The 13,849-nt window shown below is 41.0% G+C and overlaps 2 protein-coding genes across 5 annotated transcripts; one reads left to right on the top strand and one right to left on the bottom strand.

Annotated features, from left to right (window-relative positions):
- Positions 1-209: 209 nt before the first annotated feature.
- LOC116917917 (thymidylate kinase) lies at positions 210-1,567 on the top strand. The gene is made up of 7 exons (XM_032923572.2): positions 210-436; positions 505-559; positions 637-654; positions 725-815; positions 872-962; positions 1,035-1,223; positions 1,280-1,567. Exons 1-7 carry the CDS (start codon positions 359-361, stop codon positions 1,391-1,393), a joined length of 636 nt encoding a protein of 211 aa, XP_032779463.2. The 5' UTR covers positions 210-358; the 3' UTR covers positions 1,394-1,567.
- LOC116917502 (zinc finger C2HC domain-containing protein 1A) lies at positions 1,488-11,183 on the bottom strand. 4 transcript variants are annotated; one of them, XM_032923028.2, is made up of 7 exons: positions 3,672-3,891; positions 3,013-3,183; positions 2,410-2,856; positions 2,270-2,339; positions 2,129-2,197; positions 2,006-2,036; positions 1,488-1,881 (listed from the first exon to the last, which is right to left on the bottom strand). In XM_032923028.2, the coding sequence occupies exons 1-7, from the start codon at positions 3,747-3,749 to the stop codon at positions 1,800-1,802; spliced, it is 948 nt and encodes a 315-aa protein (XP_032778919.2). In that variant the 5' UTR covers positions 3,750-3,891; the 3' UTR covers positions 1,488-1,799. The 4 variants fall into 4 exon arrangements, with proteins under 4 accessions (XP_032778919.2, XP_045036329.1, XP_045036312.1 ...); XM_045180394.1 differs by lacking the exon at positions 3,672-3,891 and adding an exon at positions 3,258-3,303; XM_045180377.1 differs by lacking the exons at positions 1,488-1,881; positions 2,006-2,036; positions 2,129-2,197; positions 2,270-2,339; positions 2,410-2,856 and adding exons at positions 4,048-4,565; positions 4,692-4,952; positions 9,086-9,176; positions 10,887-11,183 and having other exon boundaries at positions 3,049-3,183; positions 3,672-3,979.
- Positions 11,184-13,849: the final 2,666 nt, after the last annotated feature.

Here is a 13,849-nt window from a genome sequence, read left to right as displayed (position 1 = left end):
TTTACCAATTCGTCTAATCAGAAAACAGCAGATTTCCTGTTGAATTCAAAAAAATTCAAGTAATCTGTTATATCAGTGATTGAGCAAAAAGAATGTCTCCTAATGTACTGATACGGAGGAAACAAATTGAATCTGACTCGTAAACATCGCTCGAATTTCGTGATATTCGATCATTTTGTGTAGAATTCGTCTGCAATATAACCGTAGAAATTTGAGCGGGAACTGCATAGCAGACAAGCAGTAGACTATCAAGTGACAGCTGAAAATAGAAGCTTCATTTTACCGTCTTTTAATTATCTCTTGCTGATCTTTTGTTGGCTTTTTTAATTACTTAACTCTAGATCGTATTAAAGTTAAAATGGAAATTATGAAACGAGGAGCTCTCATTGTATTAGAAGGATGTGATCGGTCGGGAAAAACCACTCAATGCCAAAAGGTACCAAACCACAAAACAAGTCTTACTTTCAAGTATACAGTACATATCAAATCATAAATTCCTAAAAGGTAATGAGTTGGCTACAACAGAGCAATATAGAGTCTCATTTTATGAGATTTCCAGGTATATTTTGTTTATTTGATTTTTTCGATGAAGTTATTAATTTATATTTTTTGTTCAACCTAATATTTCTCTTTCAGAACGGTCAACTACCATTGGTGAACATTCTGACTTTGTATCACCACAAAATTCACATATTTTAGGATTTTACTTTTAACTTCTTTACAGGAAGTCTTATCAATAAATATTTGGAGTGTAGTGCAGAATTAGAAGACCACGCAATCCATCTGCTCTTTTCAGCCAATAGATGGGAACTAATGTAAGTTGTCCTTTCTTGTAAACTTGTGTCAAACACTACATGTATTTGAAACCTAGGCCTGATATGAAAAAAATACTGTGTAAAGGAACAAACATCATTGTGGACCGATACTCATATTCAGGGATTGCTTTCTCTGCTGCAAAGCCGGTATATATGCCAAGGAATTTCTAAGGAGAAATAATTTTCATGGTAAATTTAATTTAACTTCTTGTTTTGTAGAATATGGACTTGACCTGGTGCAAGAAATCAGACAATGGGTTATTGAAACCTGATTTGGTAATATTTTTGGATATCGATCCCACTGTGGCGCAAAGTAGAGGCGAGTATGGAGTGGAACGCTACGAAAATCTAGAAATGCAGAAACTGGTTAGATCAAACTACCTCAAACTTAAGGATGAAACGTGGAAGGTAAAACTAATCAAACATTTCCTGCAATATTCTTGTACAAAAGAATACATCTTTAGGTTGTAGATGCTAGCAGATCGGTCGAAGAAGTCACGCGTGATATTTGCCAGCTAGTTAAGGAAACATTAGGCAGCAAATCACTATTAACCGAAATCAAACAGTTAAGCTTTTAAAATGTAGTTGAGCATTGAAGCAAAGGAAAACGGTTGTTTTATTCCAAAACCACCAAATTTACAACAAAATAAATGTAAGTGACCAGTTAGGAAACTTGTTTACTGTCTTTCAATGTATTGATGACGCTTCCATGAAATGGTATAGAAATTGTAATACACGTTTCTTCGTGAAAAGCCATCCAAACCCAACGATGAATCATAATGCACATACAGTTACGTTGTTACTCACGGTTATTGTAGCAAATTTTACTTTTTTATGTTTCCGGTTAATATTCCAGCCAATTCAGGTTTTTCTCCACGTTTGGAATTCAACTGCTGCACCTCCTTTCATGGCCGGAATGCACATTAGGCGATTGTTGTGGTATTGCGATATGAGTGCTTTATGCGCTTTTTATTGTAACGATTGTTATTTGTGGATCTTTTTTTTGTTGGATAGAATGGTAGAACATTTTGGGATATGCCTATCCGCCGCTCCAGGCGAAAAACGTCTAAAATAAATAAAAATGTACGTTAAATAAATTTTTAATAATGAAATAGTATTGGGGTTTTTCGGTTATTCGAAAACCAACAACTTATATCAACAGTAATTATTAAAAAATGTTGTTTTCTAACCTCTGGCAGTACGGACATGTGATATAGTCACCTAGAATTTGCCACAAAAAAAGTATTGCGAAATGGAGTTATTGGAATTTAAGTATTTAACCAATAAAATAACAAATAAAAAAGTTTTCGTACTCGTATCAGACGGCGGTGGAGGTGGTAAATCCGACAATTTTCCCCCTGCTTTAAGATGTTTCTGCATGGCTGTGATAAAATAAAATGCATTAATTAAACGTGCAAAACAATACAGCGTGTTTTATTTTCCCGAAGGCTAACCTTTGGCAGCTCGTATGGCTTCAATGAAAGATTCGTGCTTCTTGCGCCAATCAGCTTTTTTGCTATCCTCCTAAGGAGAAAAGGGCCTTTTATTTGGGCATGTCTTAGCTAATAAGAAATTCCAAGTGTCGTTGTCTTACCGATTCCTTGGCACTGGGAGCAGCAGTCACCTTTGCCGCCTGCTGCTGCTGTTGCAAAATGTGCTGGCCAATGCTGATTGGCTTCTTATTGCTGCTGTTGTTGTTCTGTTGATTATTACGACCAGGTGGGGCCAGAACAAAGCTTTCGGCCTCAGTACCTTTAACTCTCATCTTGGTTATGTCAAAAACTTTACGCTTCTTAGCTTTGGTTTTAGCACAAATGCCTTCGTGTTTCTCTATCCTGTCAGAGGCGAAATTCCGGCCACATAGAGAACATGCAATTAGGCCATCTTTACCACCAGCCGATGGACCAGTGGCAAAAATTGATTTGCGTGGCATCGTAGCGTTCTTGGTTGGAGATGATTCGACCACCGGTTTGGGTGCCAATTTCGGTTTTACGGGTGTAGGTGTAGCACTCGTCTCATGTGTAGCGCTTGTGGAAGATTTCTGTCATTTGAACGATAGACAGGATGAAAAATCAAATTTTTCAAATCAATATCGAGTGAAAATAAATAAATGGGAAACAGAAACAAAAACAAAATAAACAAAGGCACAAGCAAACATCCCATCAAAATTCTGAAAAAAAATAAAATAATTAAGTACCCTGGGGTTAGAAGCCGGGTTCCAGCCTCTAGAACTGGGCGGTGAAAGGACCGCGTCGTCCGAAACGCTTGATTTTGAATCATCACTGCTCTCATCTGCTGGTCGATAAGAGTTCTTCATCGGACGCGAAGACCGTGAAACTGAAGCTGCGGCCGGAACTGCAGTTGCTGCCTAGATTTTTTCACGAAATAAAAGAACGCGATGAGATTTGATTTCTGAAAAGACGCAGTTTTATTTGAACAAACTTTTGATCGCATGCTGTCGGCACTGGACTAGATGCTTTTCCTTTTCCCTCCCCAAAAAGAATACACAATGCAAACGGTGTGATGGATCAATCGAAGTTGAATGTTGTTATGACAACAGAAAAACACTAGGGGGTGGAAATCGTGTGCCGTTAACGTCGCCCTGAGGTAGTCATGGTAACCCCAAAGTTGTGTTTAGGAGTGAATGATGAATGACTGTCTGTCCACTGTTTTGAATCATCACCGAACTTTCAAGAACGCAGAATGAGCTGGAATAGCGTTACTTTATTACTATGAAGTTTTTTTTTTTCTTTTTTTTTGTTAAATCACTCACTCCATTGTTATTGATTCATGTTGTATAAAAGAAACTCGTGCGTGGGGCAAAATCGAATGGGGTTAAATAATATATATACATACCTTAGCTTTCTGTTCAGCCAAAGAAGCGGCCTGCTTTAGTAACTGAAGTTGCTCTTGTTGTTTTCTGATTGTATTCATCAGCTCTTCTTCGCGTCTTTTGGCTTCCAGCCTGAATTTGGGCTTTCTCGCGCTCTAATCTGCGGGTCGTTTCGGCCGCAGCTGCCATGACCGCAGCTGCCTGACTGGCAGCTAGTCGGGCAGAATCGTCCATCCGGTCAGCTCTCCTATATTCATCGTTCTGTTGGCTTTTACTTCGATTACGCGAGCCATCCGTCCGATCTTGATCGCTGCCACCCAGAGTATCGTCTCTGTATTTAACAAAGAGAGATTTAGCAAAGAGATTTACTCAATCATCACAAGATGTATAAATTTTTACCGAGAGGCCTGCTGGTAACGGAGAGAAGGGTTACGTACGGGCGACTGATTGTAACCGAATCTCGGAATAGTTTTGCTACTTGGATGGTTGTTGATGGCGTTCTGATTGTCGTCCAATAGCGACGTCATACTCTTCGGTTTCAGCGTGCCAGAAACGTTCAGCAAGTGTTGGCCATCGGACGGTGGCGGCCGTTTGGGACTGCGAATAATCCCTCCTGGAGCGTCATCCACTTGGTACTGGCTCTTGCTGCGGCGAATGCCGTCCGATTTACCGTCATCGAAAGCGTGTGCTCCGCGCTCCAGGCTGACGCCGCGCGCTCGACTGCGTTGTTGCTGTTGGCTACCGGTGGGCACCTTAAGATTCCTCTCGTGTGCGTTAGACGGCAAAGGATCCAGAGGATGGGATCTGTCCCAGCCTCTTGTGGTTACAGGTATGGCTTTACGGGTTTCCACATTTTTCGCATAAACCGGTGGCCTGCCGTTTATTTGACTGCGACGTTCTTCAAACATCTGTCTCACCTAAAAATCCATTTATCATGAGAACAATTTACCGTACTGATGGCTTCTCGAGAACGCCAGATCGCCAATCGAAGGACAAGTCTATGTGACGAATAGTATACAGCGCTATTGCGTGAATTGTTATACCTTTCCACCTCCAGGAACTGTCATTCCGCTTCCAGTAGATCCTAGGGAGGAGGCGAGCGAAGAACCAATGGACGACGACAGAGAAGCATTGCTACTAGCACTATTGTGTTGGCTGTTATTGCTCCCGTTACTATGCGTTCGGGTAGCCGGTATCAAACCGAGGCCACCTCCTACATCTCCACTGCCCGGGTCGTGCTGCTCCTCCAACATGGCGAACAACTTGTGCTCTTTCTCCTCCTGTTGCCGTTGCTGGAATCGAGCCTAGTAGGCGAATGCATACACATACGCAAAAACAAAACAAAAGACAACAACACACAGCTATATTTATGTTGATTTGAATCAAATGGGTTACGTATAACAGCCGGTGTGCCCGTTTTTCGTTTACTTTGCACAGAAAAAAATAAATAAATCAAGACTTGATCTTTATGCACCTGGAATACTATTCTTGTAGTTCACCAAAAGATGAAGCACTAAATATGCACGTTTCGAGTAAAACGAATAAAAAAAGAATTGAGGCTACGTAAAAAAAAAGAGACTATAAGCCCCTCGCACACGAAGTCAAGAACGCGACTGACCGAGGTACAGTTCTTGCATCCGCCTGCATGCTTCTTGCATGTCTCTCTGCACGCACACCGTTAGGGTGGGTTCTTTGTTGATCGATCTTTGCTGACGTCTATATGGTATTCGACTTTTAGAGCCTGTAGTACCGCTCTATTGTGTGCTGATAGCACGATCAGCAATTCAGTAGAAAGCCATTGGTATTCCAAAACCATCTGAGAGGAACGTGGCGCATTGCTGTCTTCGTAACGGTCGCTGGAGCCCCTTTTTAAGAATTGTATTTACTATTACACATGTTGGACAGTTTTTGCGGTTAGTTGTGAGAACTAGTAAAAATTTTAAGATTATCGCAGTCTGTTACGAGTTTTAAATCGCGACCAAAACACACGCATGCTTTCTAATCGAGTTATGACGCAATAAGTCATGGACGTATCGAGTAGAAGCCTGTACGCATGTACGCAAGAACACCTTAACGTACAGTGCTACATAAATGGCAGGACAGTCCACCAGATTTCAAACGGAATGAAACGCTAGCCCAAGAGATAAACGTGTCTGACGAGTTCTCGTTTGTCTTTCTCACTCAATTCGTGAGAGTTTTTCTCCCGGTAGTGGCATTTTACGGTTCAGCCAGAAGGCCATATAGTAAACTCGGTTCTCAGCTAACAAAATGCTGACTCCCACTGGGAACTGGTTGAGGCACCAACGTTCTCGACGCAATTTACTCGTCCCGGCGTAGACCATTAACGCAAATAGTTTGGGTGATGATACGTTACTGCCAAAAAAATGCTTCACTTACTAATATGGTAGGACGGTGATTGATGCAGAATCCCGAGGAAGTTTACGTCGTTCTACAATATTTCATCAGAGCCAGGGCCATACGAAACCATCAACCTTGGCAACAACTCATATAGTCGTAGTCGTATACTAGCTACTAGTTGGGAATGTGCTCGACTTACATTCCTTGAATAACAACATTTTACAACTGACACCACTAGCTGTCATTTTTCAAAGGAAAGGAAGACATGCGCCTTCCATAAATCTGAACCTTTAACGATGCGTTGTCTTCCATCACTGGTTGATGTTACGAAACGAATAGAATTCGATAACCGTTGTATCTACATTAAGGTAAACGAAATATCACGATGGTTGAGCCTAACTCCGCTTCTTCACAATTTTCTATTAGTAGGTCAGACATAGTTTTATTCATCATAAAATAATGTTGTAGCTGAACAGCCCTTGATTTGCGTTTTTAGTCAATTTCAAACCAACGCCGTTTGTGTTGATTGTTGAAAATGCAAACATGCGAACATTCACAAACAGTTGGGGACGTAGGTCTCGAGGCGTAGGAGCTCAATTTGAAACGTGGATAGGATTACATGGATAGGATTCGGTTCAAAACGCAAACGAGTCGACTGGTGCTTCACGACGTAAATCCCTTCGTGACTAGGAAGGTCCAAGTAAGATTCTAACCATGGAAATCGATCGGCACTCCCCACGTTTTGCAGCGTGCATCAATACTTATACTTCGAATGTGCGTACCGACAACTACATATAAGGGCTGTCTGCCTAACCTACATATCTCGGATCGGAAGTGTGTTGTTTTCAGTTTCTAGCCACGATTTTCTTGTCCTTTGCTTCCTTTTCTTCTTCGAATTTAACTAGTGGGGAGTCATGTAGGAAAAACTAACTTGCCATAATTTCACAATCAATTGATCACTTCCCCCACACAATCCTATTCAGATGGCTGTTTTTATCGTCCTTGTTACTATGACGATTTCCGGTTCGATGACGTCTGTAGTAGAGGGAGTGTCGTCTCTTTGCATCGGCGCTTTCTTTTGTTTCCGTTCTGATTGCGCTTCACAGCGCCAGGTGTTTGCTCGATGTTGCGCCGGTCAACTTAAAATGTACACCCCATTCTTCTTTTCTAATTTGGGCATAATTATGTACACTCAACTATTATTGCACCACCTCCCCCCGCTGCTGCTAAATAAAATTCATTCCCCTTTTTTTCTTTCGTTTCTTTCTGCTTATTACTAGAATAAATATTGTTTCTGCCTGCAAGATGGTTCGATAAAGTATGACAAGCTGACATCCGCAGGGCTTATTGATAATGGTTAAAAATGAGGAAACTCGCCAAAGGGAGGACACCTAACCAAATATCGCCATTTTTCCTCAAACATTTCAAATAATTGTCTTTTTTTTTCTTGCACAATTCGCCGCAGAGTCCAATTCGAAGGACTTGCGGTGGACTTGGTGCACGGCAAGGGCGTTAGTAGAAGACTTTCAAGGAGACGATAAATGTTGTTTTGCGGTGGGAGAGATGCCAGGTCCTTTCCTCCACGTCTCTGCCATTTGAATCCTAGTATCTCACTCGTTTCCTATACCTCTTTACACAACTATCATGGGAAAACGGCTAAGCAGCAGCCATGCATTCATTTTAATGGACGACGAATGTACACCGACGTCGCGGTCACACATCGGTGATCACGGCACCGTTTAGCAATGTGTTCCAGTATCACAAAAGCGCCATAGTGGCTGGACAGTGAATACTATAGAAATAGACTAAAATAAAAAATAAGAAAAAACAAGAAAAAAAAAAAACAAAAAACAAAAAAAAAACATCGTCGTATGCCTGTTTTGGGAACTCGAAATTCTGAACTTCCCCATTGATCAGTTACCAAATTCCGCAGTAGACCCTGTGACCGGCTGAGTGAGAAAGACAAAAACGAGTCTTTTAAACAGGAATTTGTTACTGAAGAAACGAGTGGTAACAATAAAAAATAAAAAATAAAAAACGCGCCGCAGTAGGCGGTGATGTGGATCAGTGGTGAACGGCACACCGATGACCACCAACTCGGAACGGATGTTGGCGAGCGCCTTGTGGCATTCGACGGCCATGTTTTTCTTTTTCTTTTCTTTTTTTTTTTGTTGGTCGTGACTTCGTCTAGTCCTCTATCAGTTGCATGTGCGGCAAGGGCGCAATAAACGCGGCCGACGACTTGAAAAGCCATCGTCGGTTGAAACCAGTTTTCTTTTTTGTTGTTGTTCAGACAGATAGTATCGGAGGGGGATAGCAGCGCAAAGCAAATAAAATTCCTGCTCGACTACAAGTGGCATGAGAATAACCCGCTGCTTGTTCCGCTTACACAATTTCTCCTCGACACAAGCCAACCACGGGTCTAAAAGTTTCTTCCTCTTTTGTTTTTCATGTTTTGCTTCCTCCTTTCGAGAATGCGTAAAAACCAATGGGCGTATCGGCTAGAATACAATATCATCTTAAACAGTCAATTTGTGTTCATTTCAGTTGCACGCACCGATTCACATATGTTTGACATATCTTTTAATCCTAGCTTTTTATTTCAACCTTTTCACCAGATTGCAGCTCGCGAAAGATTTATTTGCTGCGGCGTCACAGTTTGCGGCAGATATTCACAACCCGTTCGTCCAACTGACCATCTTACTATGTTTGTCTACGCTTTAGGACAATTGAATTTGGATCAGTCAATGAACTCTCGCAGTTTGTCACGCTTTCCCAGGTATCAGAAGCCGTTTTCAGCTTCACTTTCTCTATAGGATTCGTTTGGAAATATCTTTTTTGCTCCTTAATACTTCACCGTGTCCACAATACGACCAACTGTTCTGCAAGGGCGACTGAATGTTGGCAACAAACACGAATGGCGCTGTTTAGTAGACCTCAAGTCTCAAATGAACAAACTGCGATTACGCGATGTTGGCCAGTAAAAATGTGTGGCCAATCTCTGTTTTGGTTCTGACTTCATCGGATCACGATCACTGTTGGTATCATAACAGAACTAATCTTCCGCTAACTTGCTTACCTGAATCATCATCAGGCGGGAACTGCCGTGCTGCTGGTTGCCGAGGAAATTGTCAACGAGCGCCATTGTCCGAGTTAGTGGAATTCCCGATCTAGCGACCAAACGTTAAATAAAAAAAGTCAATAAAAAATCAGAAATTAGGTAACAGGGAAAAACCGCAAACAAATTGTAGTTTAAGTGTTTTTTTCCCGTAAAACGTAGAATTTGGCATTACACAATTTTTTGCTAGTCGATAAACGTGAAATTGGTAAGCTACGGAGCTTTTCGATTCGACAAACGAGCGACACTCATGAGATCATGGAAAACCGAGGAAAGGCGAGGATATTCAAAGAAGAAAGGCGGAGTCGATATATAGCTAACGTGGTGGGACTGATGGCCAAACTAAGAACGCCTAGCAACCTATTGTTGTCCTGGTTTCTTCCTTCGTCTAACTAATACATTTGATGATGGGAGTTCAAAGTGGCCCCTTGACTGCATGGTTTTCAAGTGAGAGAAGTTGTGGCGCCTATTTCCACGTCAGTTTTTGGAAATGCCAGCTAAAATGCCAGCTAGCCAAAAGCATACCATATATGGTTGAAAGTCTGCTGGGTGTCACCACAAAGAAAAGCGAAAGAGCTAGAGAGACTACTATGAAAGCCAATGAGTCATTCCTCTGCATCACGCTACCTTGGATAGATTGCCAAAATCCTCCAACTGGGTGGAGATCGATTTGGTTCCTCTTGCCCACTTTCTCCCCCTGCTACGTAGCAGTAAATTTGCAAAAAGAATGCAACTTGAAACTGTACTGCGATATAACGTGAAATGTAAAATGCATATCTGAGATCTTGATATCCCTAACAGAAATTGCGTATTATTATTATTATTGTTATTTTTTTTTCCATTTATTTAATATGTTTTTAGTTTAATTTTACGTCGATTGTTGAAGGAATTCTGTTATAAGGACAAACCGGCTTATAAGGGCATCAAGGTGCGCCGTTGCAGACAAGACCCGCAACTATGCGGTTCAAGTGGTTTTCGATATCGACTTTGCATGAACTCAATGAAACAACTGTCACTCGGTTATTCTAGTCTTGGCATTTGTTGTGGGATTTTAAATAAAAATTGCGGTCGGAGACATCGACAGACTCGTTATTGATAACAAAGCTCTAACCAGAATTTCGCTTGATAATGTAATACATAGTCGTTAGAGATACCTCGTCCTTTCGACGGGTTTTTGTGGCTGCTCTTGTCGACCCTTTTTTGTTTAGTTAATCCTAGTTTGTCACGAAGGTCAAACAGATCGTTACTGATTGTCCATTAGCGATAGGCCCTGTACATCAGCTACTTCTTTTTTTTTTTTTACTAACAATAATATAGGCCATTTCCCCGAATTATGATACTTGCCAAAAAAGTTTCGACCCACTCGTTTCCCAGGAAACGCTGTTATTATTTTCATGAACCATTTCTTAAAGAGGGTTAAAAAAAAAATGCTATATAATGGTACAATAATGTCATAAAAAGGGGAGTAATAGACTTGGGCTGCTTGATGGTTATCAGCAAGCACCTCTGTCCGGAAGTAGAGAACGCAATTTTCTTAATCCAAAAGAGTTCCAACAATGGCATAGTGAATCACAAGCGACCCTTTCTGGGGACATTGTCGTCAGTGCATATCAAACAGTCATAATATCGGGCACAAAGTCTGCTTGTACTGACTAGCAAAGAAGTCAATATAATGCCGGCGTCATTCATCTCTCATAGTTTACCAAAAGGAATTGCATAAAAAGGTAACGTAGCAAATATGTACTATGAATCCAGCACCTACCTCTGGTCTTTTTTTTTTTTTTTGCTGTTTATTTGATCCACTATGGTGTGTTTTGAGACTTTTTCTTCTGCTTTCCAAACGTACTGAAGTGCAATTTCTGAAGTAATCCGGAACGGTGATGGAAAGATGTTCACAATATTTTCTGCATCGAATTGGGAATAGGTCTAATCAAAGATTTAGGCAAGTCAGACTGATGGAAAATGACTGTGCGTTGTCTGATTAAGGGGGAAAGAACGCGTGTAACGTCCGCAACCATCAGCCAACCGAACGAAACTGAAGTCCTCGGGCGCTCGGTTCCTGCTTTTTCCTTTTTTTTTTTTTTTTTTTTCCTTTTTTTTGTTTGTCGTATCACGCATCATGAAACTCAGGGGAACAGTGCCCTTTCAAAAGAGAGGGTGAGAAACTCAACTCTGCCAGCGTCGCACCTGCGTCGCCCCTCTTCACGTTCACCATGTCGGGTGGAGGCCACGCAAGTGAAAACACATTTGTTTTCGGGATATGGGGAACTCCTTTTCTTTTTTTTTTCACACTTCTTACGTTAGTTCTTATCGAACAAATTCCTGTGAATTTCTATCGATATTAAGAGGCTCAAATGTCTTCAACCTTTGGAAGGCGTCCGTGACATGATGATCTCAGGGCTTTCAATACATTTCGCATTCGCTCGCTTCGCTACATCACACATTCGCTCTTCTTATTTACCTATACCAAAAGCGACTTGCAAATGCTTCCAAAATCTCTCTTATCGTTTTTCTTTTCCTTTTTTTAAGATTATCGACAATGACGAAAGTCTGTGAGTAGATAAGGCTGACTGCAACGGCCTCGAGCAGGCTTGATGATTCACGCTTTGAGCTGGCTCATTTGATTTGCCCGAGGGTGCGCCATTGTTTGGTGGGATGTTTGGCAAGGATGCGGCCCATAAACAATCTGGGGTTGCTTTTGGCCATAGAAAACACAAAAAAATTGGAGGACTCGAAAAGCGGAACGGAAAGAAGTTGGGATTATCGAACTAACAGCTGATGCACACAGTGCTGGTTGAAAGTTGTATGGGCTAAACAAAGGAGTAAACTGACGGAGTAATCCGAATGATATAAGGCGGGTGGTATGACGTCACACTTATGATGTTATTGCCATCCCGTGGAAAGGCTTTTTTTTTTCTTATCACAGAAAGCATGCAAGCTGTATGTACGCATCATATTCCTATTTGTGGCGACATGCAAGAAACAACCGCCAACGAGATCACGGATACATTTTTTCTAGGGTACCGCTTTTAACGGTAGCGAGATAACCAGATTTTCATAAATTTTTCTATCCTAGAGGATGTCGTGCACACAACAACCAACTAAAAATGAAGAATTTGTTTGAACTAAATATCCCTTGTGCTCATTCTGTATCAATCTTATGTATTTTGCGCGTTCGAGATTCTGAACAAAAAAGAATTCCTAAAATTTGTACTGCTTGGTCTCAGGATTGAGCAACGGGAATAAACATGAAGATAGACCGGTGGTTTGACATATAACCAGATTTTCAAGACGCCGTGCTATCCGAAATCCAGTTAAGATAGCTTTTGCATGGAATAATAGACAGACTTGTATACCTATTGATCACCACTGGAGTTAGCCGAGGATCGTCGTTGATTAGAAATCATTGACATCGAGGGACGTGTCAACCAAGTTACAGGAACTGTTGAAGTTTGTCAACAGTTCCCGTACACCAAAACGCGCATGAAGCTATGTTTGTGGGACTTACCGTTAAAACACCCGATATTTCGGTTTTAAAAAAGGAGCCCCTTAAAGAAAATAATTATCACTTTGGGTCGTCAGGTTTTTAAACAAGGAAGAGTTTGAAAAAAAAAGTTGACAGCTCTGAATGAAAATTGTTGGATTTTAACCAACACAAATCTTAACCATAATCAACGGTACTGGAGAATGGATCAGACATTATCTGTAAATTCGATGCTGTTTATCAACAATACCTAACTGCAACTAGCTTTCTGGTGACTTTGGTAAAAAGCATGAAATACCGTAATTTATTTCTTCCATTTTGACACAGCTCTGTACTAACATTACTATTCAGATCATCTTAGATGAATAATTAAGACGTCCGATGGGCATGTCGGTAATTTTCGCTTCGCATCGCTTTGAACGACGCATAGCATCTAAAATTGTGTCATGCCTTAAAAATGCTGGTTCACGTTCCCTTTTCCTTTTGGTAAAACGGTCCAAAGTGGTCAAAAGAAGACTGGCGTCTTGTCTTTAGTTGAATTTATGAATAAACTGGAACTTTAAAGCAGACCATGCGCATCAAGTTATTGTCGAGGGGTCGCCGACTCTTTTCCAGGGTGAACCTCGAGAAATTTTCCGATTTGCTTTTTTTTCTATTTCCGTGATTTCCGTAAATTTCCGTAATTTCTAGTTTTTCCCAAAATACCGTAAATTTCCGCAATTCCCGTATTTTTCCCTAAATTTCCGCGATTTCTACTATTACCCACCGGATAAACCAAGAGAAAATGAAATCAAATTAAGGAAAATGATTTCATTTATTTTATTTATAATGTCAAGAGCCATTTATTGTAAAAAAATTGGGGTAGACGGGCAGAATAAGGTATAATCGGTGTTGTAATCGGGGCAATCGGGACGAAATACTCGATCGATTAGGTTTTACCATGAATCGATAGGTTGCAATCGGGGTTGAATCGTTGATTACGTACCCCGGTTGAGCCCCGAAAGCCCCGCCCCGATGTTCCGAAATGTGAACCCCGATTGGAAAAAAAAGTGCCCTGATTGGCTCGTGGTTGATCCCTAGTTGTTATATCTTAATTGTTTAAGGATATTGACCATATGAAACGTCAGATTTAGTCAATTCTTCCTCAAAAGACAGAAAACGTCCAATTCTAGATTTTTCATAATGCCATTTTCAAGTCTTTACGTCGTCTGCTATAGACCTTTTTAAGATTGCTCGGTGTA

Source organism: Daphnia magna, linkage group LG1 (assembly GCF_020631705.1).
Source record: "Daphnia magna isolate NIES linkage group LG1, ASM2063170v1.1, whole genome shotgun sequence".
Taxonomy (NCBI): Eukaryota; Metazoa; Arthropoda; class Branchiopoda; order Diplostraca; family Daphniidae; genus Daphnia; species Daphnia magna.
The sequence above is the reverse complement of the archived record's forward strand: the minus strand, read 5'-3'. Positions and strand labels throughout refer to the sequence as shown.